Genomic DNA, 21,541 nt, shown 5'->3' on the forward strand with positions numbered 1-21,541 from the left:
AGTCTCCTTTCCCGTGGGAAAACCCAACAGCACAGACTGTGGAATGTAAACACCTGTCTCGTGACAAGCACTTCGCTGCACAGTGAAGAGAGCAGAAACCAACACTCCACATGTGGTTTTCAAATCATTCTGCCTATGCAGGGATTCCAGTTTGCCAGATGGAAGGATCCACTTTCTCCTCTCCTCATGTGCTGTTCTAGGGAGTTCCCTCCCAATGCTGTAAAGCCAAATTCAAGGGGTTCCTGGGAGCATGGAGAGGGGGAGGAATGGGGGGCAGGCCCCATTTTTCATCCGATGGGGCTGGTTAGGTGAATCCAGGCCACTATTTGTTCTCATTTGTCCACTCCTTAGAAAACAATTTTAGCATTCAGTGATCAATCTACAATTAAAATAAGCCTATTTTGGTCTCCTCCTTCATGGATCACTGCCTTGCCGTGGCGAAGGGGCTTGAAGAACTCAGAGAAGCTATGAACTATGCCGAGCAGGACACCCAAGATGAACAGGTCATAGTGGAGAGTTTTGACCAAACGTGATCCACCTGGAGGAGGAACCGGCAAGCCACTCCAGTATCCCTGCCAAGAAAACTCCATGGACAAAGACAACAGGCATATAAAAGTTATGACGCTGGAAGATGAGCCCCTCAGGTCGGAAGGCGTCCAACATGCTACTGGGGAAGAGCGGAGGGCAAGTACAAGTAGATCCAGAGCTGATGAAGCGGCTGGGCCAAAGCCGAAAGGACGCTCAGTTGCGGATATGCCTGGAAGCGAAAGGAAAGTCCAATGCTGTAAAGAAAAATATTGCATAGGAACGTGGAATGTAAGAACCATGAACATGGGTAAGTTGGAGGTGGTCAAAATGAGATGGCAAGAATAAATATTGACATCCTGGGCATCAGTGAACTAAAATGGACGGGAATGGGTGAATTCAGTTCGGATGACCATCATATCTACTACTGTGGGCAAGAAACCCGTAAAAGAAATGGAGTGGCCCTCATAGTCAACAAAAGAGTGGCAAAAGCTGTATTGGGTTGCAAATTCAAAAATGACAGAATGATCTCGATACGAATCCAAGGCAGACCTTTTAACATCACAGTAATCCAAGTTTATGCACCAACTACTGGTGCTGAAGAAACTGAAATTGACCAATTCTATGAAGACTTACAACACCTTATAGAAGTGACACCAAAGAAGGATGTTCTTCTCATTATAGGGGATTGGAATGCTAAAGTAGGGAGTCAAGAGATAAAAGGAACAACTGGCAAGTTTGGCCTTGGAGATCAAAACGAAGCAGGGCAAAGGCTAATAGAGTTCAGTCAAGAGAACAAGCTGGTCGTCACAAACACGCTTTTCCAACAACACAAGAGACGACTCTACACATGGACATCACCAGATGGGCAGCATCGAAATCAGATTGATTATATTCTCTGCAGCCAAAGATGGAGAAGCTCTATACAGTCAGCAAAAACAAGACCTGGAGCTGACTGTGGCTCAGATCATCAGCTTCTTATAGCAAAATTCAAGCTTAAACTGAAGAAAGTAGGAAAAACCACTGGGCCGGTAAGATACAATCTAAGTCAAATCCCTTATGAATACACAGTGGAAGTGAGGAACAGGTTTAAGGATTCAGATTTGGTGGACAGAATGCCTGAAGAACTATGGATGGAGGCTCGTAACATTATACAGGAGGCAGCAACGAAAACCATCCCAATGAAAAGGAAATGCAAGAAAGCAAAGTGGCTGTCCAATGAGGCCTTACAAATAGCGGGGGAGAGAAGGCAAGCAAAATGCGAGGGAGATAGAGAAAGATACAGGAAATTGAATGCAGATTTCCAAAGAATAGCAAGGAGGGACAAGAAGACCTTCTTAAACAAGCAATGCAAAGAAATAGAGGAAAGCAATAGAATGGGAAGAACCAGAGATCTGTTCAAGAAAATTGGAGATATGAAAGGAACATTTCGTACAAAGATTTCCATAATAAAGGACAAAAGTGGAAAGGACCTAACAGAAGCAGAAGACATCAAGAAGAGGTGGCAAGAATACACAGAGGAATTATACCAGAAAGAAACGGATGTCTCATATACCCCAGGTAGTGTGGTTGCTGACCTTGAGCCAGACATCCTGGAGAGTGAAGTCAAATGGGCCTTAGAAAGCACTGCAAATAACAAGGCCAGTGGAAGTGATGGTATTCCAGCTGAACTATTTAAAATTTTAAAAGATGATGCTGTTAAGGTGCTACACTCAATATGCCAGCAAGTTTGGAAAACTCAGCAGTGGCCAGAAGATTGGAGAAGATCAGTCTACATCCCAATCCCAAAGAAGGGCAGTGCCAAAGAATGCTCCAACTATCGCACAATTGCACTAATTTCTCACGCTAGCAAGGTTATGCTTAAAATTCTACAAGGAAGGCTCAAGCAGTATGTGGACCGAGAACTCCCAGAAGTGCAAGCTGGATTTAGAAGAGGCAGAGGAACCAGAGACCAAATTGCAAACATGCGCTGGATTATGGAGAAAGCTAGAGAGTTCCAGAAAGACATTTACTTCTGCTTCATTGACTATGCAAAAGCCTTTGACTGTGTTGACCATGGCAAACTATGGCAAGTTCTTAAAGAAATGGGAGTGCCTGATCACCTCATCTGTCTCCTGAGAAATCTCTATGTGGGACAAGAAGCTACAGTTAGAACTGGATATGGAACAACTGACTGGTTCAAAATTGGGAAAGGAGTACGACAAAGCTGCATTTTGTCTCCCTGCTTATTTAACTTATATGCAGAATTCATCATACGAAAGGCTGGGCTGGATGAATCCCTAGCCGGAATTAAGATTGCCGGAAGAAATATCAACAACCTCAGATATGCAGATGACACAACCTTGATGGCAGAAAGTGAGGAGGAATTAAAGAACCTTTTATTGAGGGTGAAAGAGGAGAGTGCAAAATATGGTCTGAAGCTCAACATCAAAAAAACGAAGATCATGGCTACTGGTCCCATCACCTCCTGGCAAATAGAAGGGGAAGAAATGGAGGCAGTGAGAGATTTTACTTTCTTGGGCTCCATGATCACTGCAGATGGTGACAGCAGCCACGAAATTAAAAGACGCCTGCTTCTTGGGAGAAGGGCAATGACAGGCCTAGACAGCATCTTGAGAAGTAGAGACATCACCTTGCCAACAAAGGTCCGTATAGTTAAAGCTATGGTTTTCCCAGTAGTGATGTATGGAAGTGAGAGCTGGACCATAAAGAAGGCTGATCGCCGAAGAATTGATTCTTTTGAATTATGGTGCTGGAGGAGACTCTTGAGAGTCCCATGGACTGCAAGAAGATCAAACCTCTCCATTCTGAAGGAAATCAGCCCTGAGTGCTCACTGGAAGGACAGATTGTGAAGCTGAGGCTCCACTACTTTGGCCACCTCCTGAGAAGAGAAGACTCCCTGGAGAAGAACCTGATGTTGGGAAAGATGGAGGGCACAAGGAGAAGGGGGCGACAGAGGACGAGATGGTTGGATAGTGTTTTTGAGGTTACCAGCATGAGTCTGACCAAGCTGCGGGGGGCAGTGGAGGACAGGAGTGCCTGGCATTCTCTGGTCCATGGGGTCACGAAGAGTCGGACACGACTAAACGACTAAACAACAACAAATTTTGGTCTCCTGGCTCTGAGAGACAAGCAGGGAGGGTGGCTTCTGGCAAAAGGAGAGGGAGCCACCGGTGGCTCCGCCTTCTCCTGACTCAACTCTGTCTCTCGCCCTCCCTCTGCCCACTCACCTCCTTCCTCTTCTGCCTCTGATTCTGGACTGCATTCTGCCACAGAGTCTCCCAGCTCACTAAGCCCTGCTTTCCCTTCAGCCTCTGACACCTCCTCTTCCCAGGCTTCTCCCTTTCACTGCTCATCCTTCCTCCACCTCCACTCCTTGGACTCTGAGACATCTTCCCTTCGTGGTTCCCCGGCTGCTTCCTCCCACCATTCCTCTGTGCCCAACCAGTCCATGACATTGCTCCATCCCTCGGCTTCTGTCCCCACAAGGCAGCTTCCCCTGACCTGATCTGGTTCCAGAGCTGCTGCTTCCCTTCTGCCCCCATGAAAAGGCGGATCAGGAGGTCTTGCCGGCATCATTCCGTCACCTGCAAGAGAAAAAACGTAATCAGGATGCCAGGAGTGCCTGCTTCTCTCACAGGTGAAACAGGGCATCTCTAACTAAAGATGGGCCTTTCAGAAAGCCTTTCCTGCTGAGTGCAGGTGGACGCTTTTGCCCATTTCATATGTTTGTTTGTGCAGAAATACATCTCCCTTCCTCTGGACCCTTGTTCCCAACTGTCTCCCTCCAAAACAAGATGAAAAGAACCCACAGATGAATTGGAAAACCAACAGAATGAGAGTAAGCAGAGAAAAAACTCCTTCCTCCTTACCCAGGGGCCTCTCTCTGGTGTCCAACGGAGGCCTCTCTGCCTCACCGGAATCCAGTTCCATTTCTGCAAAGAGATCCTTTCCCTGAGAAAGAAACAAGGATTCAAAACAGAGAATGGGGAGAAATACTAGAAAGAGAATGACAAAGACTTGAAGGGTGTGAGATCTCATTCCATGGATGCATTCCCAGAAAATGGATGGGCCATCAGCAGAGCATTATGGGATGTTCTCCGTCCTGTTTGGAGCCCCTAGGGAGTATCCAGAGGAAAGTCTCTCTCACCTGTTTTCTCTCCTCTGCCTGACTCAGGAGGAAACCTTCGGCCAGGGCCACCGCCTGGGAACTGGTCTCCACTCCACAGTCCCTCACCCAGCTCTCCATCTCCAGGGGAAGGACAGCCAGGAACTGCTCCAAGATCACCAGGTCCAGCATCTCAGCTTTCGTGTGCCTTTCTGGCTTCAGCCACTGACGGTCAAGGTGGTAGAGTCGGCTGCAAACCTCTCGGGGTCCTTTGGCCTCCTGGCAGCAGAACTGCCTCAACTGTTGGTTCTGCACCTCTGAGCGGAGGGTGTCCTCCTCACCCAGGATCTTCTGCACAGAGTTTTCCCATAACCCCCCACTGCTCCCAGTTTGGATGGCATGGCCTCTTCCTGTTCCAGGGCCAGCTGAGTCTTGCTCATCCATCTGTGCTCTCAGGAAGCCTCTGAGAGATCGGAAGGAACCCTTTGGTCTTCTGCCAAGTTCTGTCCGTCTAAATGAGAAGCTCTAGCAAATCCTACAAAGCAAATACAATGTTTTGTTACAAAATCTGAAGGACAGGGGGGAAAATGGTTCCCTAAGCAAGCATGAATGAGTCTTGCTGGGAACCAGGGCTGGACTGCACCGCATCTCAGACCATGAGATATCCTTTTGAAAAGAAAGAGGAGGAGGAAGAGGAGAAGAAATAAGTCTCTATCCTTCTAGCAATGCAAAGTGTGGAGGCAACTGAAGGGATTTCTTTGAGATCAACCTGGTTTCTGCTGCCTTCCAGTCAATGCATGAAGTCAGAACCGACTGACAAGGGAGTTATTTGTATCTTGTGAAAAATGGATGTTTAGCTCTAGTGAGGGTCCTCACCTGGGGGTCCTCAGGAGTTGCTCCCCACCCCCACCCTACACCCTGCTTCTGTCTCCTTTTCTGTACTCTCTGCCGCTCGCCAGACAGATTCCTGGGGTGGGGTCCCTTTTTCTTTGCCCTGAGGGCCAGGAATGTATCTGGCCAACCCCCAGAGGGCCAGGTGGGCAGGGCCAAAGACATCTCCCTTGATTTTTTTTATTTATTATTATTCTGTTAGATAACGTAACCCAAACTGGTTCCAATGCAGCAGCCAGACTATGGCCTGGGATCCCTCTCTTTATTCCTGGTCTCTCTTTCCTTCCTTCCTTCCTTCCTTCCTTCCTTCCTTCCTTCCTTCCTCCCTGTTGTTCTTTGGGGGGGGGGCTAGTCCACCTCCTCGTCCAGCTTTGGAAAACAATTTGCAGATGTTTCCTCTGTTGTGCAGTGACCCTGAGAGACACAGAGTTAAGGTCCCAGGGACTCCTTTGTTTGAATAAGGAGATTTCGGGGGAGTCATTGTTTTTCTGAAAGGGGGGAGGCAGAAGGCCAGATGAGTTTGGGATCCTCTGATCTGCAGGAAGGAGAGCGTGGCAGCCCTGGCCCCTCCCTGGCAGGACCCCCTCCTCCTCCCTGACTTGGGGTCCCCCCCCTGCAGGAGCAGATCAGGCCCCCCAGGCCCCCTCCCCTGCTGCAGCCCTGGGACCCCCACCAGATCCCAGAGAGAGAGAGAGGAGACTCACCAGATCCCAGGAGAGACAGCGAAGCAGGAAAGGACTGGGGAGGGAGGGGCCTTGGCTCTGGAGGACCTGCCCCCCTTGCTTCCTGGCCTCTCTAGGAAGGCAGCTCACTTCCCTTTAACCCTTGCCAAGCCGAGTCCCTCCAGCTCAGCCCTCTCTCGCTTGGCAGAGCCTCATATTCTTATTATTTGTTATGGATTTCGGGGGGGGGGCAGGTGCCCCCCCGGCTCCGCCCATGCCCAGATATCCTTTTGGGGGTGCGGCTCTTGGCTGGACTCTGAGCATCTCCCTCCCTTGGCCAGAAACCAGAGGAAGAGCCTGCAGGGAAAAGGGCTTTGCAGGAGGCAAGGAAGCTCCTCCTGGAATTCCGGAGTGGAGAGAGAGGAGGGGATCCCAGGGTCATCTAGTCCAACCCCCAGCAGTGCAGGAATCTCCGCTCAAGCATCCATGGCAGATGGCCCTCCGATCTCTGCTGAGAAACCTCCAAGGAAGGAGAGTCCCCCACCTCCCAAGGGAGACCTTTCCCCTGCCCAACTGCTCTTAGATGTCCCTCAAGGCAGCGGGTCCTGAGTTCGAGCCCTGCTGAAACAATCGCACTGGCTGCTGAGGAGGAACCCAGCAAAGTTCATAATAAATAAATCCCATTTTCATCATAAATGAGTAATACTTTCTTATGCACGCTTATGCACGCAACAAAAGTATGCCATTTCCCTTTCCAGAAATGCTTAATTGCTAATTCAATGGACTGAAAATGGTTGTTGTTATTATGTTTAGGGAAGCTTTTAATGTTTGATGGACTATTGTATTTTAATATTTTGTTGGAAGTCTAGGGGCTGTCTAGATAGGAAAGCAAGACCCAGAGAGAGTTGTGGGAGACCCAGAGACCGGCTTCCTCTGTGCCGAAGCCAAAGCTGCGACTAATAGAGAAGCAAGATCTGTTTGGGTGTTGATGCTGTGAGAACCTCCTTCCTACACTCCGGTTGTGTATCTGGGTAAATAAAACTAGATATCATAATGACGCCAGTCTCTGCTGACCTTCATTCCAAGGAAACGGAATCTGGGGAAGTGCCTGAGACCCCTGGAATCTCAAACCTCAAGAGACTGGGGTAGTTTGCAAATGCACACACGCACACACACACACACACACAAATGTTCCTGTGTTCCTAATACATAACTAAGCATGATGGGCATGTCATGTCCTTTAGCAACTGCCCTCCTGTAAATAAGGGAATGCAACCCCCATTGCTGATCAACTCAAAAAAGCAACAAGGGAATCTGCTCTGGTGTCCCATGAGGTCTGTGGGGCCCTTCAAGAGGAGCCGTTGTTTTTGTTTTATAGGGTATAGGGTGGTACATAAATTCAGTAAATAAAATAAACAAATTTGCTCATTGCAAACAGGTGAAAGTCTGTAAATTTTGGTAATAAACCTGATTTGCAATTGGGTTTCGATTGCCACTGTATTTCTCAACCTCCACCCAAGGGTCTCTTTCTAGATTCTTGCTTTGCAGGGTCTTGGACTAGATGACCCTCAGGGTCCCTTCCAACTCAAAAATTCTGATTCTACGATTCTGGCCACCTCCTGGAAGACCCTCCTTGTTGAGATCTCAGCCTCTCAAGCCCCTTGGAACCTCTGGGATTTGGAGCAATCCACAGAAAACCCAAATTGCCATTTGTTCCGAAAAGAGCAGGTTTTCCCAGGCAAAGTTCTGGGGCAAAGAAGTTTGGGGGGGGGGAAGCACTCAGACATGGAACTTTAAAGGCTGAGCCTGTGCCTAAGAAGCATGGTCCAAAGGTAAGTGTGGCTGAGCTCTAAAAGGGGCAAAGCTGCCCCCACTTTGTGGAAGTGAATTGCAGAGACCAAGCAAAGTTCCCTCTTTGCACATTAGTCTCCTTGTTGCCCCAATTTAAAAGCTTGTATCGAGACATGTTATGATAGTACACCAAAAAACTGACCCACTTTTTAGCTCCTGGACTACCCATAGGGCACACGCCTTCCCTGTGATGGGGCTCGCTGCAGATAGACCAATGCACATCATGCTCAAATCTGTTACAAGGTGGAAGGGCAAGGCACACTGCTTGTTCTTGCTCTGCTCAATATTGTTTTGGTGGCAGGTGCACCTCTTTACCCTGACCTTTCGAGTCATGAGATGCCTATTTTCAGGATCCACACTACGGTCACTGCAATCAGGTTCAACCATTTGTATTTTTTTTATTCGCCCTGGGACCTGCTAGTGATGGGCAGGAAATAAACACTCCATTATGGTTTTAAGGCAGCTGTATCCCACCCCATAACTTTTAGATGAAAGGTGGACTATGAAACTTAGAATAATAAGCTTCTGCTTCCTTAGTTTTCATGATTCTGTGTTTGCCTGCCACTGCTTCTGATTGGCTGCAGGAGTGTCCTGCAGCCGACTAGAAGCTATGGAAGACATTTGGCTTCTGAAAGTCCTTTAAAAACCGCAACACTCACTTCTGGGTTTCAATCGTTCGGCAGCCAAGGCATTTGTGATCCAAGGTACAACTCTATGATGTGACTAGTCACCAGGTGAGAACGAATGCTGTGTGCTCTTGAACCAGTTTTAGCTGTTTATGTCTAACATGGAATGACAGATATTTGGTCAATGAAAATGTAATTTCTTTGTTGAGTGGCATCTCACTGAGTTACAATCCTTACGAAGCCCCAGCATGATGCCAGTCCCTTTCCAAACTGATTACTTAATCTGCAGCAGCTTTGAGACTTCTTCATTAAATTAGGTTGGCAATGCTTGTTTCCCCCCAGTATTAGTGCTGTAGTTAAGGAAACACTAGTCTAAGCCGTTTTACCCAGGCAAGAAGAACAGTCTCCAGAGGTTCTATAAGAAACACAAGTGGCATTTTTTAAAAATCCAATCAACTCCCCTGCTGGTGGGTTAGATATGACCAGCAAACCCCTTTTTGCCCTTCAAAACGTAACCACCAGGCAGCCTTGCTTTCAAGTAATGCAGATGAAACACGGGCATTTATCCAGACCAAAGCAACAGATGAGCATGGTTCCTTTAACTCTGAAACCCTATGCTAAAAAAGAAAATAGCTTGGCCAACAGGACAATAATCTACGCAGATTTCTTGTAAGGGAGCAAAGCTGTAGATTATTTTTAGTGTCACTAGAAATGAAAGGAGATGCTGCCCGCCTAACAACTGAAGGACTTGCTGTCCTCCTTTAGAATTAACTTCCACCATGGAGATTTCCCAATTAAGCACAATACTTAATTGCTACCCCTACTGGCACTCGATTTACTAATGGCACCCTTATTTGTTTCTAGGCATGCATTACTGAGTTCTCTTTTCACAGAACAAATTCTGGCAGCTGATGATACAAGCAGATGGGATGTGCCGCAAGGGAGTTGTGTTCCCTACCCCCCAAAAAAACTCCTTCCCCAGAAGTAACAAAATCAAAGGTCTTTACAAAAGGTTTATTTGAGCATCCCAAGGAGAGCCATGAGGAGCCACTTTAGAACTTTTGGAACTGCTTCTTGGTGCCGGCAGCCTTGGTCACCTTGAGGACGTTGAACCGGACTGTCTTGCTGAGAGGACGGCACTCGCCCACAGTCACAATATCTCCAATCTGCACGTCCCTGGAAACATGAGAAAGTGACAACTTTAGGACAGGGATGTAGGAGAGAGCGTATTGAGGGAAAGAAGGGCTTGATGTTTTTTGACAGAATGCAAACTAAGCCTGAGGGAACATGAAAAGACAAACAAACAAACAAACAAACAAACAAATAAATAAATAGTGGCAGATGTGTTGAACAGCTTATATGATCCCTAAAACAAAAATAAATAAAACACCAACTCAGGTGACAAAAACAAAACAATAACTACCCTCTAACTGAGCAAGCTTCATGGTTCAGTGACTGCCAGACTGGCATTTTCAGCAGCCTCTCATTCACTCGAGAGAGCTAGGAAGACCATCGTGAGTTTGTACATCATCACCAACATGCTTGCTAGACCAACCACAAACCCAGTTACAAAAAGTTCTCTGTTATTTGCACTAAAAGAGGGCTACAAATACACAGGGGCAAAAATAACTGGTGCTGTTCTTTGTGTGTTGTAATTATTTTATTTGTGTCAGCTTATACAGCACGAAGCAGGAACTGATCTGCAAACCTTATGCAATTTTCTATAAAGACCTGAAGGAACCAGACAAAACAGTATCTGCACAAGGTCAGGGATGGCAGCTAGAGACCCGCACCCTCTCACCTGAAGCAAGGGGAAAGGTGCACAGACATGTTCTTGTGCCGTTTCTCAAAGCGGTTGTACTTGCGGATGTAGTGCAAGTAGTCCCTGCGGATCACAATGGTGCGCTGCATCTTCATCTTGGTGACCACACCTGAGGGATGGAGGGAGAATGGAAGACAAATGAGATAACCGCTCTGCAAAGGAACAGGCCTGCCTCTTCCCCCACCCCCTCATCTCTCATGAGTTCCCCCAGGGATGCCTGTGTGAGGGTGGTGGGATGGCAGAGGCACAAAATACCACACAAACACCAATAAAGTGCATTTAGGAGGCTCAATTCAGATACAGCAGACCTAAAGATAAGGAAAGCACGTCTGTTCCTCAGTCCATTCAAGCACCATCAGTTCAGCCACTTGGCAATTTCATCAGAACCCTGTTCACCATGGGGGCTCAGCAGACCATCGTGAGAAAAACATCACTTGCAGCTTGAGAACTGTTGGGAACAGATGTGCAGCACCTCTGGGCTATTGGCAGCAAAATATGGCTCTGTCACACAGCTCTATGGGGGAATGCTCTAAATAATCATTCAAATGATGTTACAAGCCCACCACTTTTTACATAGAATCAAACCAGATGAGGAACTTGGGGGACCTTTGGGATGTTGCTGGACTCCAATACCAATCAGCCTCAGCCGGCACGGCCCATGGCCAGGGATCATGGGAACTGTGGCCCGACAGTATCTGGAGAGCCAAGGGCTCCTCACCTCTGCTTTAAGGTTACAATAAGGTAGTCAAAAGTAACAAACTTGACCAGTAAACACCAATAAAGTCCCAATTGCTTCATTTACCAAAATGGGTCTAGATGTCAAAAGAACATTGGAACAATGGCCACAACAAAATCTCTGATTACAGGATGCTGGGGTCTGTTTCTGAACAGGGAGGCTGCCCTACCGTGCATCAAACACATTTCCTATCCAATCTCAACCCATTTTGACCAATTGTCCCTGCAAAACATTTCCTTAACCCAAGAATTAGCAAACACTCATTCCATCAGGCATTTGTGAGCTGTACTGATTTTACTGTTTTGTTGTTTGTTTAGGCAGTTGTATAGCTTTTAAACTCTATCCATCTTAATGCAGAGTTAAGTTGCATGCTACTTAGGGTGCTTCCTTGTAGAAATCTGGTTTATAAATCCTGAAAACAAAAGGAAAGGGGTTACATCCAAGGAATAAGGATCTTCACTTGCCCTGCATGAACTCCCTGCTCTGCTCTGCCCTGGGAGTCTGGGAAGAAGTTGCTCTCTTGAAGACAGCACTACCACGTGGCAGTAAAGTGGCACCTGTCATCATTGCTGATCAGACGCCATGTCTCTTGCTGGGGCAGATGGGAGTGGTCCATCCACATTGGGAGGGCCACAGGCACCCAAGGTTTCCTTTTCCATATGGGACTTTTAAATGTGCACTTGATTTATCATCACTGCAATATGAGTGTGTACTTCATGCTGCTTCAAAACTCACCTTCTGTATTGTTTTCAACTGCTTTTATTGAACAAATGCACCTCTACAAAGCACACAAAGGCATATTGGTGCGCTGGAAAAATTCAATGCCCAGATCACTGTTAAAACTTCTCGATGGCTCACAAATGGTGCCACAGATAGATGCAGGAAACAAAAGAATTCCCAGGAAGCAAATCCACCACAGGGCTCAAGAAAAACAAGAGATAAGTGTCCACATCTTGTACTCTGTTAGCTTTAAACAGCACCTCCTCTTACCTGATAAAATGCGGCCCCGAATCGACACATTGCCAGTGAAAGGACATTTTTTGTCAATGTATGTGCCTTCAATGGCCTGGATGCAAAGAAAGAGTTATCAGAACACAGCCAAGGAAGGAGACAACACAAGCACAGTGAAGGGCCCCCTTTCTCCTCATATAAATACAGCAATAGTCCTCCCGGTTAAGACCTCTCCCCATTTCTTTCCCAGCCAGAGACAATCTGAAAGGAGGGCTTCTTCTCAGCCTGCCTCCTAATGTAGTCCTGTTCTCAGCCTGACTTCAGCTGATGATGGTAATGAAATTTTCACCGAAGGGGTAAAACCGAAATCCGGGCTGCTACTTCAGCCTGGAAGTATGTGTGTGTATCTACACTGATCTTACATCATAGAAACTTCCTGCAAAACCCACCCCCACAAATCCTTGTTTAGAGAAAAGGATCATGGATGAAAAGGCCAAGCAAGAACCTTTCTCTCTGGTGCATTTCCTGCACCTAAACAGTAATGTATCTCTTGGAAGTAGGCACATCCCATTATGTGGATGCTGCCAATAGCAGTGCAGCCCAGAGACAGAAAGGTTTGCCACCTTGATGATAAAATCATATGCTAGATGCAAGAGGCTGCTGTATGAAGAATTAGCCACGCCTCTTGCTTTTATGCACATGAGCTGACGTCAGTAAGGTCCTCTTGGACACTCTCGTCAAAGCCCCTTCACCATTGGGGCTTGGAAGACCATCGTGAGAATGTACATCATACGTCAGCAAAGGGAAACTATCCTACTGTTTAAACATTTGGCCTGATGACTCCACCACATATAGTAATTATTTTGAGCATACAGGTTTGTACTCAAGTTTCCACAAGGGAAAGGATAAAAGCGGAAATGTAGTCTACCTTTGTGTATAATTTTACAAACTTCACAGGGCTTAGCAAGCACCCTCCCATTGGCCCAAACTGCCTTCTAAGCTCAATACCTCTTTGGGGGTCTTGAAGCCCAGACCAATGTTCTTGTAGTAGCGGGGGAGTTTCTCTTTGCCAGTCTCTCCCAGGAGCACACGTTTTTTGTTCTGGAAGATTGTGGGCTGCTTCTGATACGCCCTCTCAGTCTGCATGTGAGAAAAAAGAAACAATAAACAGGTTTAGAAAGGAAGAACATAGACTAGATTGTCATCTGTTAAGGGTCATTAGCAGATGAGCAGCTTCTTTGGGTCCTGCAGAGTCCACAGGCAGCTTCTTTGGCTCTTCTGTCTGGTAGGATACACTAGATTATGGACTGAGTGCCGAACTGTACCACAACACTCTGATAACATTGTATACTAAATGGACTAGTTGGCTGCTTTGGGAAGCGGTCTTGGCTAAAAAGTAAGCTGTAGAAGCTTTAACTCCCTTTAACAGAAAAATTGGGCCACCAGGCCTATAGGAGCTAAGAGGATGGTTGTTTCGCATGTTGAAAAGCATATTTGGGGCGGGTGCTTGCAAGATGGAATGGAGCAGCCTAGAAATGGGCCATGGTTCACCAGACACATCCTGCTCCATGTTAATATTAGAAGCAGTGTGACCCCAAGTTTGAGCATCTTAGGAAACTGTTCCCAGAAGCAAGAGGGACGAGGTGCCAATAGGAAGGCAGCACATGCAAGCTGGGCCCCAACTACCTTAGGAAGGCACAGCAATTAATTTGGTGTTGCAGAGAATAGTCACCAGCAAAGCTCCAGTCCTCTTGCAATGGAAAGGAGTGGCTGAGCCTAAACAGGCACTCTTTCGTCCTCTGGCCCTGGGAAGGCCTGCCGCCCGCCGCCCCCCCGCCAGCTGCTCTGAATGGGTGAGGGCAAATTCATGGAGAGGGCCATCGGATGCCCTGTAAAGCTTGAGGCAGAGCTGCCCTTGTGCTCCTGCTTGCTGCCTTCCCCTAATGGGCATCTAATTGGAACCAGCCAGAGGGCCTTCTCAGTAGTGGCACCGGCCCTGTGGAACGCCCTCCCACCAGATGTCAAAGAGAAGAACTACCACCAGACTTTTAGAAGACATCTGAAGGCAAGCCCTGTTGAGGGAAGCTTTTAATATTTAAAAGACCACTGTATTTTAATGCTTTGTTGGAAACTGCCCAGAGTGGCTGGGGAAACCCAGCCAGATGGGTGGGGTATAAATAATAATTTACTATTATTATTATTACTATTATTATAATCTCATCAGCCACTGTGAGAACAGGATGCTGGACCAGGTGAGCCCTTTCTGGCCTGATCCAGAACCCCCTTCTCATCGTTTTACAGGAAGCACAGGAGGAGGGGAGAGCACGTGTTGTGCCCGATTTCCAGCTCCTCATAATGGGCTGCAGCGCTGCCCCCCCCCGGGCCTGATCCTGCAGCAGGACCCTCCTTCGCCGTGGTCTCAGGAAGGGGGTCAAGGACCGTTTCCTAAGCCGGGATTTTGGGGGGTGGCGTCTCGACCTTGCAGGGCCGCCTGAGCGTTGGAAGGGGAGGAAGGCGAGGGCCGGTGGCGAGGTCCTCCTGCTGCTGAGGGAAGCCGGCCTCGGAGGCCTCAGGGCGGGAGAAAGCAGGACCCCCCCCACTCACTCATCCCCCCACCAATTAACCCCCCCTTAACGGAGACGGGACCCCCCCCCAGCCGCCCCCATCCCCGTTTCCAGGGGACCCGCAGTCTCTCCCCCTCCCCCCGTCACGGGGAGCCGCTCCGACCTGCGTGTCCGCCATCTTGGCCGCGCGAGGCGAAAGGAGGATGCGCGGGGGACGACGGGAAACTTATCGCCGTGAGGGGGTGGGGGGGGAGATGGAGCCGAGGGAAGTGACGTCAGCCGAGCTCCTCTGTCCCGACCATACAGAGCGGCGGCGGGGTGGGGGGGAGGGAAGAGGCAGGCGGACTAGTAGGCGGAGCGAGCGAGGAGAGAGGCGCCTGTTCGCCTCGACGTCATCGCGTTGAGCGAAGGCGGATAGGAGGAGCGCTCAGTTTTCCCGCGCCCCCTTCTTCCCTAAGAAGCCGCGGCGGCCATTGCTGTGTGGGGCGTCTGCGCGCGCAGCCCGGTCGCGAGGCGCGGGAAGGCGGAGTGGGGGAGGGGCAGAAGAACCTGAGGAGAAAAATATTTCTCAAAAAAAAAAAAACCCCGTTTAAATGCTGGTGAAGAGAAAAATTTCCCACATTTCCTTTCTACTCGTAAAAGGTGTCATAGCAGCCGCTCCTTCATTTATTTTTAGTTATGTATTTTTAGGCGATGCCTTTCCGCCGCTTTGCGTGAGAGGAAAGTGAGGCGTTTCTGTCTCCTCTGCCCAAAAAAGAGCCCTCCCGCGACTCTCCTGAGGAAAATTTAAATATGTTATTTATATAATAAATAATATTTTTTGGGGGGGGGATTCAGGGCAGCTTTGAGCGAACGAAACGCCACACAATTTTGGTTTAATTTGGCGTTGATTTGGAAAACTTCACAAATTTTACCTGGCGAAAGAAAAGAATGAAAACAGGGCGGGTGAAATGCAGCTGTGCTAAAACGCAGAGAAGGTGATGGTTGAAAACAGAATTAAAATGGTGGGGTGGGGGAAATGCAGGTCCTAAAATTAAGACAGAACAAAACTCAAAAAACCCCAATGCTACGTGCTTATCGATTGGGGAAAAAATTGCCAGCACCTCAAAGCAGTTTACAAAACCAAACCAAAAAGCCTAATAAAATAATTAACAAAAACAAAACATTTTTTTCCAAAATGTGGGCAGGAGTTTAAATGTTTGTTTTATTTAGTTCATAAATTTTATATACCACTTTATTGTAACAAGCAAATCTCAAAGCAACACCCCATAAGAATATTGCTAAAAACCATTAAAACCTTTAAAAAAGAAATGTAAATTGGAAAAGGCTGAAGTGGGTTTGTTGTTTTTGGAGGGAGCCAGGATGCAACTTTGGCTCCCAGGTGCCCATAATCTCAGAGGTCAGGATGTCCCGGCCGCCTTCGTCCAGCTGCCAGCACATCTGTAGGCTCCGTTGAAGGAGACCTTTAAGTATTTTACGGTCTTTGTGAAATGCATCCCCATGGAACTTACCTGCTATGTAAGCGTTTTAAAATAAAACTTTTGAAAAGATAACAATAGACGAGAAGCAAAATATTTAAACTTGCACCAGCTTTCTAAACCTCTGGACAGGCTCGTCCAGACAAAAATGTTTTTAGCAGAAGGTCAAAAAGAAACTTCTGTGACAATACTAGAGAGGGAGATCATTCTTTCTCCTTGGAAGCATGTAGGCCAGCAAACCCAGGAGCATGTGGCCATTCATTTGTTTGGAAATCCAACTGCAAAAGCTTTTTCCAGGTCTTGCAACCTCCTCAAAAGCTTTTGAACACACAATGTTTGATATGTGGTGATGGTGGGAATCCCCTGTATGAATTAGAACCATATGCAGTTTCACCTAACACGCATATTTTGCTAAGCACATTTCCCCTGATGTATCTTTGTGTGTTATTTTCAGTGATGTATGCATTTGCTCACACACTTTCCCCAGTACATGCGTTCTTATACCCATAACTTGGTTGGAGAACTGCATTGCAAAATCTGGAGAAGTGTGAATTTTGAAGGGTGCCTGCTTTTCGGATTGATTTTTTTTTTGTGAACTGCAAGTTAGTTAGGTTAGCCTTTAGATGCAAACTGAATTGAATTTCTTCTCTATCCCTAGGCCATTGTGACATATTCCCTGGTATGTGCGCCTGGAGCCTGGAGTTGCTGCGGAACGCTGAGTTTGTGGTGATTAGGGCCCTCTACCAGGCACCTAAAAAGGTAAAGGTAAAGGTACCCCTGCCCGTACGGGCCAGTCTTGACAGACTCTGGGGTTGTGCGCCCATCTCACTCAAGAGGCCAGGGGCCAGCGCTGTCCGGAGACACTTCCGGGTCACATGGCCAGCGTGACAAAGCTGCATCTGGCGAGCCAGAGCCGCACACGGAAACGCCGTTTACCTTCCCGCCGGTAAGCGGTCCCTATTTATCTATTTGCACCCGGAAGTGCTTTCGAATTGCTAGGTTGGCAGGCGCTGGGACCGAGCAGCGGGAGCGCACCCCGCCGCAGGGATTCGAACCGCCGACCTTTCGATCGGCAAGTCCTAGGCGCTGAGGCTTTAACCCACAGCGCCACCAGGCACATATATCCATGCTAAAGGATCTACGCTGGCTGCCTGTTAGTCAGCAAGCCAGTATTAAGGCCGTGTGTGTGTGTGTAAGCCCTAAACAACTCTGTACAAGTTGTTGTTATTGTTATTTATTATCTTCTAAACCACTGTCTCAATTTAAACACAATATAATTAAATACAGGCAAAAACACAATGAAGTTTTCTGGTAAAGATCCATTTATCCAACTGAGAAAGTACAGAGTTGTATTTAGTCATTTTCAGAATGTGCAGATAGCAGGTATCTCTTGTTACCTCAAAAAGTACCCTATTCCACAGACCAAGGATAGCCGTTCTAAAAGCCTTGCTCTGAGTTGAGGCTTTTGAGATCTTTGAAACTTGCAAAAGAAACTCTCTTGCAGACTACAGTGATCTAATGTGTGGGTAAGAAATAACTCTCAAGTAACCTGGTCCTGAGCTGCATAAGGACTTGTGTGTTAGGACCAGCACCTTGAACTATCTGGAAGATTGTATTCCCCTCCAGTACCTGCTAAAGGGGATTAATATCAACAAATGGAATTTGCCTAGTCTTGTCTTGACCTAATCATTATTTGTTTTTAGGGGACACTGGTGGCCCTGGTGTAATAGAATGCACTCCCTGTTGAAATACAAGAGACCCCTTGTGTGTTGGCACCTATTTGCACCTGTCTTCCCTTGATCTCTCAGCCTGTCTCTCCTGCTTTAATTACTGTGTTGTTTTAGTGCATATTTTAATTATGGGAATTTTTTAAATGTTCATATACTTCATAAGAGATATGATTCTGGTCCAAGACCAAGAGTGACTGGATTTGTGTCCTTTCTTTTTTCTTTTTGGCATTCACTGCCCCACCAGTAAGTGTTCGGATGCGTCACTAGCCTCCATTTTTTTTAGGAGACATCTTTTCTCCTCAGGAGTAAGCTGACCACCTTGTCACGGATCAGCTTGGTCTTCACACCATAGACGATGGGATTGCAGAAGGGAGGCACCAGAATATAGAAGTTGCCGATGAGGATATGAATGTAGGGGGCCACATTGTGGCCAAAGCGGTGTGTGAGGAAGGAGAAGAGGGCAGGTGTGTAGGCCAAGACAATCACACAGATATGGGAGCCACAGGTGTTGAAGGCCTTGGCCTGGGCTTCCCGAGATGGCAGCCTCAGCACGGTCACAATGATCTTTGCATAGGACACACCAATGAACGTTAAATCCAGACCCACCACCAGCAAGGCCACGGTCAAGCCGTACATGTTGCTGATCACAGTGCCAGCGCAGGCCAGCCTGACAATGCCCATGTGCTCACAGTAGGTGTGGGGGACCACATTGGTTCGGCAGTAAGGCAGCCTGCTGGCAAGGATGGGGAATGGGGCAGTCAGAATGGCCCCCCTGGCAACCGCCAGGCAGCCAATCTTCACGATGGCAGGATTTGTGAGGATGGCCGCATAGCGCAGCGGCTGGCAGATGGCCATGTAGCGGTCAAAGGCCATGGCCAACAAAATGGCTGACTCGATGATTGACAGCGCATGGATGGAGAACATCTGCGTCAAGCAAGCTTCAAAGCGAATCTCTCGTGAGCCGAACCAGAAGAGGCAAAGCATTTTGGGCACAACGGAAGTAGATCCAGCCAGGTCAATGACAGCCAGCATGCAGAGGAATAAGTACATGGGCTCATGCAAGGTCTCTTCCACCCAGATGACGAACATGATGGTGCAGTTCCCCAACACAGTCGCCACGTAGATGAAGCAGAGGGGGATGGCCAGCCAGATGTGGGCCGCCTCCAGCCCTGGGATCCCCAGCAGGAGGAAGATTGAAGGGTGGAGGGTGCCATTGTAAGCGCCGCCAAAGGCAGACATATTGGACTGGAGGAGCCTTGGGACTCCTCCTATGGCCTGTGCAAAGGAGAAGCCTCTTGTTAATCTGGAGGTGTGGGAGGCAGGCAACAGTTAAAGGGCATGTTCTGCATCCAGCAAAATTTCACACCACCATTTTGAGGTCTTGTTTCCACCAGCAGGTATAAATTAGCCTGGTTGCTCAACTCCATTCCTGCTGGCAGGAAGAAATACAAGCTTTCAGCATGGCCTAATGGTGAAGGTCGGCAGCGATACAACAGTTGAAAATTTAAGTGTCGGGTAACAGCACTCAGGAGTGTGATAGATACTCAGAGCCGTTTATCCTCTAGTGTGCCTGGCTGCCTACAATTAAAGGACACTAACGTTAATTGAGCATTCAGTGATATTTTCTTCATTTAGTCAAGTAGCAAAATGTGTATAGTTATCTCAGCCAACCCTCCCCCAGCTGCTTCTGCTGTCTCCTGCCTAGTCGTTCCTCACTAGCTGTTCCTGCATTGCAGGGTGCTACAGGACTAGATGATCCTTGGGATCCCTTCTAACTCTATGATTCTGTGATACTCTTCAGCCTGCCTCTTCTGCTCCAGGGGAAAGATTTGCTTTGACCTGAGCAACTATTGTGCAAATTTGATTTTTGAAAAATTTGCACCTTCTTACTCTGCTGGTATAACAGTAGCAACTGGCGATAAGGCTCTTGAGGCCTTTAACAGCTGGATACCCGGCAAAAGTTCACAGATGCAGCTTTCCCCAACTGGATATGTAAATAGTGAGGACCCATAGTCCAGTTACTCGGCTCAGGAGTTCAAATCCCCACCTGGCCATGAAACATACTGGGCGATCTCGAACAAGTCACTGTCTCTCAGCCTCACCTACCTCACAGGGTTGATGTGAGGGTGAAATGGGGAGATGAGAACCAGGTTTACCACCCTGAGCTCCTTTGAAATAATCAAACCTCTCCATTCTGAAGGAAATCAGCCCTGTGAAGCTGAGGCTCCAGTACTTTGGCCACCTCATGAGAAGAGAAGACTCCCTGGAGAAGACCCTGATGTTGGGAAAGATGGAGGGCACAAGGAGAAGGGGGCGACAGAGGACGAGATGGTTGGATAGTGTTTTTGAGGTTACCAGCATGAGTCTGACCAAGCTGCGGGGGGCAGTGGAGGACAGGAGTGCCTGGCGTTCTCTGGTCCATGGGGTCACGAAGAGTCAGACACGACTAAACGACTAAACAACAACAACAACATATAAATATAAGAAATACTGTAAGTAAATAAATAAATATGCAGGAAGTCCCAGGCTCAGTTCCTAACAGCATCTCCAGTTAAAGGAATCATTTAGCAAGAAACAGAAGAGACGTTTGGGAGATTCTGACATGAGATACATCAAAAAAAGAAGTCTCACCTGCTTTGCTTCATCTGCTTTGCCTGTCTGTTCCTGGCTTGTTTCTGATGCGATGCTCTACCCTGTGGAATTATCCAGGGGTGTGTGCATGTGGAGAACGTTAAACAACAAGAAAATCCCTTGTGGATTTTACACAGGTAATCTGTGGGCTAGATGTCAAATTCGTATTGCCAGCTTCTACAGAATCCATTTGCCTAATACATTACGACATGACATGTCTCTGTTGGACATATCAGTTATGTGTTGAAAGCTCGCTCTTCCTTTTCCTTAGAGAGTACAGTATGCATATAAGATGAGCCCTTCTGGATCAGGGCAATGAGGTCCCAACTAGTCCAGCATCATATTCTTACAGTGGCCAGTCACATGCCTGTGGGAAAGCTGCAAGAAGCACCTGAGGACCACCTCTCTCACCTCCCATGGTTTCTAGCACCTGGAATTCAGAAGCATTGCTGTATCTATGGCCCTAGTCCTAGCAAGGGGGCTTTCAGCTAGAAAATTAAGTTGATGTTTTAACAGCAGCCTTTGCCTCTCAGCGTACACTTCCCTGTCTTTAAAAGCCAGTCCAGCTTACTTTCCAAGCTGGGTCCAAAGTCTCAGCAGGTCTTCAAGGGAGAATGTATTCTTTCATGCAGTTGACTGCAATTCCAGCCCTAAAAAGCCTAATCCCACTGGCTGGGTGAAGACACAGGCTATGAAGATGGTCACCTCTGCCTTACATGCTGCTTCTGCATCCACCTGAAGGAGTCCTCACCAGCTCTTATAGGGGAACAGCACCTGGGTGATATAACCTGCCTGAGGCTAAACATACTCACTCACCTTAGCAGATTGCAGAATCTCCCTTTGAAGAAGTGGCCATGTTGTGCCCAGTGCCCTTGCCAGCCTCTCTAGGATCCGGTGGAGGGAACTTCTGCCAGGTCTTATTTATAGGTCAGTCTGGTCAGCACCCAAGAGGAGGCTTCTAATTC

At 47.7% G+C, this 21,541-nt stretch overlaps 4 protein-coding genes across 4 annotated transcripts in view; 1 reads left to right on the forward strand and 3 right to left on the reverse strand.

The window, feature by feature from the left end:
- Positions 1-21,541, forward strand: part of LOC307214639 (uncharacterized protein) — a 268,943-nt gene that overhangs the window by 142,102 nt on the left and 105,300 nt on the right. The window lies entirely within an intron of this gene.
- The window catches only part of LOC307214709 (uncharacterized protein), a 159,528-nt gene that overhangs the window by 10,004 nt on the left and 127,983 nt on the right, over positions 1-21,541 (reverse strand). The window contains exons 2-4 of the mRNA XM_079973629.1: positions 4,677-5,169; positions 4,399-4,480; positions 4,031-4,113 (exon numbers count right to left, since the gene is read on the reverse strand). Of these exons, the coding sequence (XP_079829755.1) occupies positions 4,031-4,113; positions 4,399-4,480; positions 4,677-5,078 (567 nt within the window). The 5' untranslated portion in view covers positions 5,079-5,169. The remainder of the gene's footprint in view (positions 1-4,030; positions 4,114-4,398; positions 4,481-4,676; positions 5,170-21,541) is intronic.
- On the reverse strand, positions 9,664-15,049 carry RPS11 (ribosomal protein S11). The gene is made up of 5 exons (XM_079974233.1): positions 14,901-15,049; positions 13,182-13,313; positions 12,213-12,288; positions 10,466-10,595; positions 9,664-9,840 (listed from the first exon to the last, which is right to left on the reverse strand). Exons 1-5 carry the CDS (start codon positions 14,913-14,915, stop codon positions 9,717-9,719), a joined length of 477 nt encoding a protein of 158 aa, XP_079830359.1. The 5' UTR covers positions 14,916-15,049; the 3' UTR covers positions 9,664-9,716.
- Positions 17,331-20,110, reverse strand: LOC307214968 (olfactory receptor 52P1-like). Its single transcript, XM_079974084.1, has one exon. It carries the CDS (start codon positions 19,182-19,184, stop codon positions 18,225-18,227), a length of 960 nt encoding a protein of 319 aa, XP_079830210.1. The 5' UTR covers positions 19,185-20,110; the 3' UTR covers positions 17,331-18,224.

This window comes from Podarcis cretensis (genome assembly GCF_951804945.1).
Source record: "Podarcis cretensis genome assembly, chromosome: 4".
In the NCBI taxonomy this organism is placed as follows: domain Eukaryota; kingdom Metazoa; phylum Chordata; class Lepidosauria; order Squamata; family Lacertidae; genus Podarcis; species Podarcis cretensis.

Bases quoted from the DNA above. Each gene is read 5' to 3' on its own strand.
- LOC307214968 (XM_079974084.1), bottom strand. From the start codon at position 19,184: ATGTCTGCCTTTGGCGGCGCTTACAATGGCACCCTCCACCCTTCAATC.
- RPS11 (XM_079974233.1), bottom strand. The intron at 12,289-13,181 runs GTATTGAGCTTA...CTTTGCATCCAG, and splicing joins GCTTCAAGACCCCCAAAGAG to GCCATTGAAGGCACATACAT. The intron at 9,841-10,465 runs GTGAGAGGGTGC...TCATGTTTCCAG, and splicing joins CACCTTTCCCCTTGCTTCAG to GGACGTGCAGATTGGAGATA.